This window comes from Anopheles gambiae, chromosome 3, assembly GCF_943734735.2.
Source record: "Anopheles gambiae chromosome 3, idAnoGambNW_F1_1, whole genome shotgun sequence".
In the NCBI taxonomy this organism is placed as follows: domain Eukaryota; kingdom Metazoa; phylum Arthropoda; class Insecta; order Diptera; family Culicidae; genus Anopheles; species Anopheles gambiae.
Window position 1 is genome coordinate 8,401,757 of NC_064602.1, and position 10,124 is coordinate 8,411,880.

A 10,124-nucleotide genomic window follows, 5' to 3' on the forward strand; every position below is an offset into this window, starting at 1 on the left:
TCAGCATCATCATCACCATCAACACCATCCATAATCCTTAGCCAGCTTAACTTAGCCCACCGGGTCATTAGCGAGCGTGGATCGAGATTTTCCCTCCGAAACCGACCGGTGTCGTAAGGACGTTGGATAATTAACGAGCATCGTTCAAAGAAGTGGTGGAAGATTTCCACTGAAATGCAACGCATACACCTTGTCCCTCAACACACCAACACACACTTGTGTACAGTTCCACTCCGACAAGGCTATTCCTTACGATCTCGTATCTCGTATTCTCGTATCTTTTTTTCGCACAAGATCACACTCCTAGAAAAGAAAGACAAAGAAAAAGCAAAGATCTCGCAGACAGATAGGACCCAAGTTTGGTTTGGTTAGGAAAAATGATCCTGATCCTCCCGATGCCGATCGGTAAGACATTGTAGCAGTGTTGCGTTTCATTTTCTTCCAGCTTATCGGTTCGGCCTCTCTTCTCTGTATCCTTTTCTCTCCTGTTCTGTGCATGTTGCATGTGCATCTTGGGTGGTACTTGAGCGGTGCTTTGCAGCGATGCACTTGTCCTAGGAGCAAACACCGTTAAGACCGCCATAGCTTTCAAGACGGTTCCGGTTCGGTTGGTGGTTTGAAATACGGCGGACCAAGCCCGACTTTCTTCCAGCGAGCTAAACCTTTTGCTGCAAGATCTCCTGCAGCGATGAGATAACTCTCGGCATCGGTTGCCGAGGGTTGCCAACCCTGGGTGTAGGGAAAGCATGTTCAATTACATGCAAAATTGAGACGATTTTCTACGGTGCTTCTTTCCCAGAGACTGTAAGATGATGCGCTTTCAGAAGCACTACTGGACCTTCAAACTATCACTCCCATCGTGTCGGCGTTTTTGTGTGCGTGTTAATCGTGAACTTGAACTATATGATACGGTGCGTGTTCGTGGTTGATTAGCTACGTTTTGTTTCATCCTCGGCCGCGCATTTTGTTTGTTTTGTCGACCGCTCGCCGTGCTCCGTGTGTGCTGGTGTTTCTAATTTTACGCGTTCGTAAAACACAATCAATCAGCCGCGTCAGAGATGAGAGCCCTGCGAAAACTGCGCGGCCGGAGAATCCTCGCGGCGTAGGCGTCACCGCAAACACCGATGGTGGCCTTATTCGGGTGACTCGCGGCTAGCGGCAAAAAAAGCCTGGCTCCACGGGAGACTTGCGTGGTCTATGCATACAGCGAGAGAAGGGGGCAAGCAAGCAAACTGTCGGATTTTTTGATGAATTAAAGATATCCGCTTTCAAATCGGACGCAATCTTCTTCAGCTGTGTGGGTTTTCGAAGGAATTAATTCTTCAGCCCTCCACGATCGGCGCTCATATCTCATCGTGTCAGCAGCGAGTGTTTAATCGATACGTTTTGCTAGGGTTCGCTCGGCTCGCTCGCAACCTGTTTGCGAGCAGGTGAGCCTCCGAATGCTTCAGAATGGATTGCATAACTCCAATTCCGTACTCCGCCGCCGTTGGCGGTGGTTGCACGTCCTACACGATCGCCATCCGATCGGTGGTGTGGAGAGTTTGGTACGATGTTGCTACGATTTATTATTAATTGTTTCCCGTTCCCGCGTGGAGCTTTGCGCACGGCGAGAATGTTGCGCACAGACAAGCGATTTCGACATTAAGGAAGCGTACGATCCATCACGCGGGCCTCAACCTTCTTCCTTCGTTTTCAAATCTTCACGCTGAGCCCTCGTGTTCTAGCATTCGTCTGTCGTAGAAGGCGAATGGAACACGCGTATTGCAGCCCATTTCCGCGTGGGATCCGGCGTTGATTGTATTTTAATGGGTCTGTTTATTCGATTTATGCAAATAGTGCGTCGGCTTATTGGTGAGGTGAAAACAAAAAGAACGTAGATTCGTGGACCGTGGATTTAAAGCCGGTGCCTTATTGGAATGGTATGGGGCTGCCCGTTTCGGGTGATGATGGATCCAATCAACCCGGGAATCGTAAAGTCAGTGAACGTTCGCTGAGCGCGGCCATTGATCGTCACCATAAGCTGTGATCATTAGAATAATGGCGACTCATTTGCGCTGGATGGGAGATGTTCACGCACGAGAAGAATCAAATTTTGATGCCCCAACATAAATTACAAATTTGTGTTTCTATTTAGCAAAGCAGGTTGGACACAAAACTTACAGGGAGAGGTTTCGAGCTAAGGTTGAATGAATCGAATGCATTGTGTGATTGAGACATTTAAAGTTTACCGCTTTCTCCAAATATTGATAGCTCTCCTCATAATCTCCTGAAAGCAGGGAGAACATGTTGTGTTCCTTGCGAGACATGTACACGTTGATCACAAACACGCCAATCACAAACAAACAACAGCTCAAGGTGCATCATTATGCATGCCGATGCAGTGCCCCAGTGCCATTCGGCAAATCGTTCTTTGAATCCGATGCATACATTCTGATTCTGAAGTGTTTACCTGTTTGGTGCCTTGAGGAAGTAAGCCCTTATTTTTCTGGGGGACATTGGAGCCTCCTGTCATTTCCCTGCTTGTGTGTGCGTTACCTTGAGAAGGGTTTAATTTTGGGGGGAAAACTTTATGCGTATGGTTTGTGCGTACCGTGTGACAGCGATTGATTCGTTCGGATATTGAGGGACCTTCAGGTTACTAACGCTCCCCACGGTGTGTTTTTTTACTCCAAAGGGTCTCCCTCCGATATGTCCCCCTTTAGAAGAACAGAACGGATTTCATTCATTGGCCCTCAGTCTCGGTGTCGTTTCTAGGGCTCCCTGGTCTGATCGCTGGCGGCTTCGACGGCAAAAAGGGTGAAGGTGTTAGCTGTGTAAGCACAGCTGTGCTCGGAAATGGATGAATCTCCATTCGCGCCTTCTCACCTTCGCGTCTTCCAGGAGTTGTAAGAAATAAGTTAGGGTTGAGTGTGTCCGTCCACCCCAACTCCACCCCCCCCCCCTCCCCTCTCTTCCACTTCCATACCATACCATTTCAAGAGACCCCCTTCAAACGTCTCGCTTTCGGAAGTTCGGTTCTCACAAAGACTATTTTTCTCGCCCTCTTCCGGGTCATGAAATGTGCCCTCCACTGTGTGTGTACCATTGCCCGGGGATGAATCTAATTGAAATAAATTAAATATTAAAATGTTATTCATCATCACTCGTCATGTGTTCCACGGCGAGAGGAGAAGGTGGAACGTACGTTTTGTGTCTTTCTCTCTTTATTCCTCAGATTTCATCGTCATCTTTACGGTGGTGTGTGCCTGTTTAAAACGCTTCCGCTGTCTTCTTCAGCAAGTTGTAACCCGATTGCCGAGTCTTTATTTGTACCCTTTTTTATTCGGGGTTTTGTTGCAGCTTCCAAAAGGAAATCAACTTCAAAGGCATGAAAGATGAATCAGTTTTTAAAAGGCGAGCTCATTTTACAACCCCCGTTGTCTGTGCCTCTGCACCATGTTGGGTGTACATGTTGTACTTCCTGTATCGGGCAGGATCGGACGTCCGACCCGTTCCGACGCGATCGTAGGAGCCCCAGGAAGAGAAATTATGTTGAACGATGCCGTTTCCATATCGTTCGATCTTTATCAACACAGTGGTGAAGAAATTGAAATTTTTGGGTCCGATCGTACGATGATGAATATTGATTTTTGTTCCTTCCGTCTGCGTCACAGCTTGGATGCAGGTTAGCTAATGTATGCTGGGTATAGGTGTTGGAGTTTAATTTTATTCTATCGCCCGATCGAATCTCTGCTTTTTTAGTTCATGTGAACTAGTGTAAACTGATTCACGGGAAGCTATAAATAGATATCCTTAAGAATTCTCGAACAAATAGACATTTGAAGAAGTGGCATTTCCTTAGGAAGGTTTTCGGTGATTAGACAAAAGTAAACACAATCATCATTATCCTTCTTCGCCGCATCATTGCCACTCATCACCACCGTTGGTGGGCCACGGTAGGATCATGCCAAAACCTGGGTGTTCCGTACACACGCTCTGAGCCCAAAATTGGCACTCCACACAATAGCCTAAACGTTATCCATTGCGAATGCAACAACAATGATGTCTCAAACCTCCGCCAGAAAGAATCGAAACAATTGCCAAACCCCGTTACGGTGCTTTAGTGTGTTGTGTTGTGCTTCAAGCGAAATGAGCATTCATGTGCTGCTATTTCATGTAATGCCAGAATGTTCATGCATGAATTCTCGCCTGAAGACGTCTATGGAAAGTAGGGCCAAGAAAACGGTGAGCTTCCTTGCCGACAAACAGCCCGAAGGTGTCTTGGTGTCCAAACAGAGAGCGCAAAAGCGCATTCCGAACATCTCAATCTAGTTCTGATCGCCGTTTTCTTCACTTCTGCATAGAACACTGCGGCCTAGAATGAAGCTCAGACATCAGACTCGGCCAACGATCGACCCCGGGTGCTGCTCCAGGCTGGTCATTGTTGTGCATTGGTGGTTCATTGAATAGAAGGAAACCTTTGGAAAGGATCTAATTCTACCAGAACACCTTAGGTCTGCTTCGGGGTTCCAGTTTGCGACCTGCTTTTGCAACGACCTGCGCCGAGTGACAATAGCAGTTCCATTGCACAAGGTGCATTCCTGAGCTGCGTAGGAGAAGAGGCAAAAAAAGGGAAAAGCAACGAAACGCAAGAAATCTAGCATGAATAGAAGGCTGAAGTGCAGCCACAGCAGCATCATCCATCAGGAGTTCGGGATTTCGGAACACCGGTGTGGCGTTGCTCCGGGTTACCTTTAATTTTTTTGCACAATGGTCGTCCCGTAGACCTTGATTCTTGGAATTTTTCAGGTTTTCTGGAATGGACCCGCCAGTGAATGGATTGTGTGGATTGCGTTTGTAGTTTTTGGGTTGGAATTGCAGGTTTTTTTTCCCCGTAGGATTTCTGAAAGGTGCAGCGGATCAATTGAATGGCGAACAGGCTACGCAAGCAAGTGCACGTACGTGCTAACGAGAACCAGATCCTCTCGGTATTCAGCCAGTGAAATGTGTCGTTCTTTATGGTTTGATGTAAAAAAAAATAAACTGAATGAAACCGAGCGCCGTACATTATAGCCTGGGATGTGGTTTGATAGTTTCCAAAGCAACATACCGATCATCGATCATGGGATGAATTGGCTCACTCGGTACATCATTGCCGGAATGGGACGCTTAGTTCACTAGAAATACGGCGTACAAAATCGTTGAGTCACTGTTACTGATTTTAGATCCTTTTTGATAAATGCAAAACTAATCTGGGATATGTTTATCAACCCCAAATATCTCATCGTTTATCGCAAAGCGACGGCCATAAATATAATTATAGTTCCAGATGCAGAATTAAACGTATGATTCATAGAGTTCCTTTTTGGGAGATCAAACAGACAGCGAGGTTCTAGCTCGGTATATACACACACACTGCTTGTCCACGGTTATCAGCTGGCGTTTATTTCTGACCACTAGTACGCATTCGCAGTAAGGGCATACGTCACGCTGGAGCAAATAGACGCTAGAGCGTTTTTAAAAATGTTGGTATGTTTTTGGATCAGCTTGAAGTGGATTTTCGTTTGCCGGAGAATGAATCATGCGGTCTTAAACATGCATGTTGGTTGTTAACTTTGGAAGATTAAACAGTGAAGATTCAATAAAACCACCCGCTTAACTATGCATATGTAGATTAGAGTAGATTTTGGAAGCGGTAGTGTGAATCATTTCGCAAATCTATGTTACTGAGAAGTATATTTTGAGCTCATAGTTAGCGTGCTGGACTATATAATGTACGTTTTATGTTTGCACAAGAATAGACATGACATGATAGTTAATGGGTACGCTATCTGAGTACCATTATATCGAAGTTTGTTTCAAACTGTAAATTCTTCTTTAAAACAGCTCCAAGCAAACACCCAAAACCTAACCAACGAAGATTCAATGTCAACGTTCAGCATTTAAACACGGCTACAATGTTGCCCATCACGGCATGCAAATTCAACACGATCCCGAAAGCATATTCATAATCACACACAAACACCACCGGCTTCCTGCACCGAAACGGACCCCAAACATGAAAGAGCGTCTTTATGCTGTGCGCCAAGTGTCGCTGGTAGGAAAACGGCAAACCCTGCCGCACAGGTCTTGTGTCAAGTATTTTTACAAACTCCAAACTGGGGTTTGGATCGGGGAGTTGTTTTTTTTTATTATTATTGGGGCTGCTGCTGCTGTTGTTTGTTTGCCCTTCGACGTGCTGATACACCATACCACTAACCGGATGTTTGTCTACACGGATGATAAAGTGTATGCAAACGCGCTCCAGGACCAAATACACTGGCGTACGTGAAAGGTGCAAAATTACAATCCCTCCAGCGGGAGACACATTCCCTCAGACACGGTGGCATACTGTCACAGTGGGGTGAATTTATCAACACGTGAAGGTGTTTAAATGATGTTGAAAAAACTCAAACCGAACCGATTATTGCATGATATGTTTTCTTCACTTTAGTCGAAACGACGGACTGCAATAGGCTTATCAAACATAAATTATAAGTTTAAATGATAACAGCTCCATGCAAATCTGACTAATTCGTGGATAGTTTGTGCCTTCAATGTGGCAAATGGTACAACGATACAATGGCTTAAAACGTTTCCTTTACCACCAAACCTAGTACACAGTATCACTCTGGTAATCCAACTAAAACCTCACCCAATAAATCTAAAGCAAACCTCTGACTCCCTTTTTTCAAACCCTTTCCAAATCGATCATACACCTTAGCTGACAGAGCTGAACATGAGCACATTAAAAGGCGCCAAACGTTGGACTAACAACTTATTTTTCCCGTTCCCGTCGGAAAACCAATAACTCATAGAATTTGGCTATAAATCGAGGTTCTGCATAGAGAGAGAGAGAGAGAGAGAGAGAGAAAAAAAAATAACCTAACCATTTCGGAACGAGTATCTAGGGGAAAAAACACACACCCTGACCCGCTACCGAAGCTGGGATGTAAAAGGAAACGTGATTTTATTTAGCTGCGGCTGTGTGCTAACTCTACTAACACTAGATAGTGCCAAGCGGTTGTACGCTGTCAAATTCAGCAGCTCGAGCAGCCATGTGTGTGCGCACTACGCCGTGCTGATGCGGTTATGCACGGAGCTTTATTTCTATTTTGTTTATTGCTGTCGACTTCAGGTGCGCAAAACAAACTTCACTTTCACTTGGTGCAGTGGTGCAGTAGAAGACGTAGGAAAAGGCTGGTGTGCGCGCTCACCGGTGAAAGGGAAAATGCGGGCGCACAGCGCAAAGTGTGAAAAGCGTAACGAGCGATCGCGCCAAACCACACAAACACACACACACCGACTAACAACTATATTGAGTGCCAGTGGTCAGTGGTGATAATCATATTGATTGCTTCCAATTTTCTCTCACGTAATAATTTTCGATGATATACCCTTTTGCACTAAGGGGGAGACGGAGGGGGGGGGGGCTGGCTGGTGTTTTCGAGCCCCTAGGGGGACACCATTTATGTCTTAGGAATTTCGTCCTCCACGCGGGACAGATGGATGTTGCGGTCGGTTTGCGTCGGCAGCCCGCCAAACTCGCCCGTCTTGAGCCGGCCGCGCAGATCCAGCGCCCGGATGTCGGTCATCAGCGAGTGCTGCTTGTTCTGCAGATCCTGATCGATCTTGTTCGCGTGATCCCGCAGCGAGTTGTACGTCGTCTTGGTGGCGTCGATCTTGGCGCGCAGCGTTTTGATCGTGTCGCGCAGCTTCTGCACCTCGTCGCACAGCCCGTGGTACGACTCGTCGATGCACAGCTCCATGCCGGAGCGCTGGGCACGGTTTTCCAGGCGCGTTTCCACCACCTTGAGCGCTTCCGTCTTTTGGTCGTGCGCTCGCTCGAGCGTTTCGATCTCCTGCAGACATTTGGCCATCTCTTCCTTCATCTGTGGAAACAAGGGGAAGAAGAAGGTATTGCGTTAGTGTTGCTGGAAGAAGCGAGGCCACGAAGATACCACACACACACCTTGCCGAGCTGATACTCGAGCTCATTCCGGGCGCGCTGCGTTTCGAAGATTCGCTTGCGCAGCGTATGGGCCGTGCGGTCCTGCTGGGCGCGCAGAATGTTGCGCGCTTTCTCACGCGTCGCAAACAGCGACTCGCGGATGGAGAAGGAATCGGCCAGCGTGTTCTCGGTGAGCGCCACCAGCTCCTCGCAGTACTCCAGCCAGTTGCCGTACGTACAGGAGCTGCAAGTAGAGATAAAAGAGGCGTGCGACGATTCGATCAACTGTCTACGATGCCGCGCAGTCTAAACACTCACTCGCGCGGGACCCGCGTCGGATCCGTCTTGAACGACACGTCCCCGCAGTGCTGGTCCACCTGCAGCTGGTGCGCATCGATTGCCTGCGCCTCGTCCTTATCGGTCAGATCGAGCTCGAGCTTGAACTTGACCTCCTGCAGCCGGTTCAGTTGCTCCCAGGCGGCCTGGTTTTGGTCGCGCAGCAGCCGCTGATTGTTCTCCACGATGCACAGCTCGTTCTTCAGCTCGGTGTCGCCCTCGTCGTACGTTAGCTCCGACCCGAGCCGGCAGTCCCGCATCCCGATGCACTCCGTCACCACCGTCAGCGGCGTAATGTGCCCGTCCAGGTCGCGCTCGGTGCTGGACTTTTCCTCCCGCAGCGCCTGGATTTCGTCTACCACGCGCCCCAGCATGATGCGCATCTTCTCCCGCCATCGGTCCAGCTCGGCGACCCGATCCGACAGCCGGTCATTGTTGTGGTACGTGTCCCAGTACGTCTGGATGCGGGTTTCGTTCCGCAGATTGCGTGCCGAATGGCGCAGCTCGAACGCGTCCGAGCGCTGCGTGTAGGCGACGTTCTTCAGCTGCGTCAGCCGGGAGTGCCAATCGGCCAGGCTGAGATGCTGCAGGGGCTTCTCGAACGTTACGGCCGCTTTGTTGGCCATACTGGACACCGAGTGTGAGATGCACACACACAAAAAACGACACTGCAAACCACTGGTCACACCGATGGAACAACACGAACTGAACTGGTGTTGTCTCCGCTTGCTGAGACTTTAATAGTTTGTTTACACGCCCGCAACTCGTCCGCCCGGGTTACTATGAGCCGGTGTCTAGGGCAACGTGTTAGGCTGCCCTCGATATGGGCAAACACACATTTGCCACACCGCACACTCGGGGCAAATGGGTGACCATGTCAGACGCTGCAAAGGGCCGTTGGTAGGCTTTCCCGCAAAAAAAAAAAAACAAAAATTGGAAGTAGGACGAGTAGGCAGCGTAGCATGCGATGCGTCACCAGAGTAGCTGTCACTGAGTTTTCCAACACGGAGGGAGAGACCTACAAAACTTGCACTCAATTTGTGTGTGTGCGGTAAAATCGTTTTGACGCCGTTGCTTGATGCGTTATTAGACAAAGTGTACACCTTGGCCGGGTGATAAATCAATAGCCAGTTTGAGTTTTTCCACGCAGCCCCCACACCTTTGAGAACGTTTTTGTATTCGAGGAAAGTGTTACTAATGTTTATGATTTCTTCAGTTTTTAAAAATATATCTTCCAACCACAAAAGGCGTGTCAATGCGAAGCCTTTCGGGTCCATCAATGGGGTGTCAATAAATCTTGAGAACGATGGGGTTCTTCCCGACCGAGTGCACCGAGCTCGAAGATAAGCGAACCAACCCGGTAAGCAACAACCCTTTTTTCCCTGACGTTCCACGTGGTTGTGCCGATTCCTGGAACATATTTCTGTACCCCCTTCTCCGTGATTGCCACAGCTCCACAAACGGCGTCTTTAGCGTCTATTTATGCGTGACGGTCGGCTTGGTAACCGCTTGGAAAGCAAGCATAAAACAGGTTTATTGCGGTTCGCGCGTTTGCCGCACACAAACTCCGTAACATAGGGCACAAGGGGGGGGGGGAAATGTACGGGTTTTCCTATTTCCCCCTCATCGGAAAAGGACACCCGATAAAGAACGCAACCATTTCAGCAAACCGGGGGGATATAGTTTAGATCTCGTAAGCGGCACTAGACGTCACCGACACACACACATACACGCTAAATGGAGTAGAATGGATTTGATTGATACGGAGACCCCGAGCTGGGGTCCGATTAGTGCGCTGTTTACTTAGCAGGTCAAC

The 10,124-nt window shown here is 48.3% G+C and overlaps 1 protein-coding gene across 1 annotated transcript; it reads right to left on the reverse strand.

The window, feature by feature from the left end:
- Positions 1 to 6,967: 6,967 nt before the first annotated feature.
- Positions 6,968 to 9,163, reverse strand: LOC1277709 (tektin-2). Its single transcript, XM_317195.2, has 3 exons — positions 8,291 to 9,163; positions 7,994 to 8,216; positions 6,968 to 7,913 (listed from the first exon to the last, which is right to left on the reverse strand). The coding sequence occupies exons 1-3, from the start codon at positions 8,932 to 8,934 to the stop codon at positions 7,491 to 7,493; spliced, it is 1,290 nt and encodes a 429-aa protein (XP_317195.2). The 5' UTR covers positions 8,935 to 9,163; the 3' UTR covers positions 6,968 to 7,490.
- Positions 9,164 to 10,124: the final 961 nt, after the last annotated feature.

What these genes read in the sequence shown, in the direction of transcription:
- LOC1277709 (XM_317195.2), bottom strand. Translation starts at nt 8,934, where the DNA reads ATGGCCAACAAAGCGGCCGTAACGTTCGAGAAGCCCCTGCAGCATCTC. An exon ending in CCGACGCGGGTCCCGCGCGA is followed by an intron (nt 8,217 to 8,290) that starts GTGAGTGTTTAG and finishes CTCTACTTGCAG; the next exon opens with CTCCTGTACGTACGGCAACT. An exon ending in TCGAGTATCAGCTCGGCAAG is followed by an intron (nt 7,914 to 7,993) that starts GTGTGTGTGTGG and finishes TTGTTTCCACAG; the next exon opens with ATGAAGGAAGAGATGGCCAA.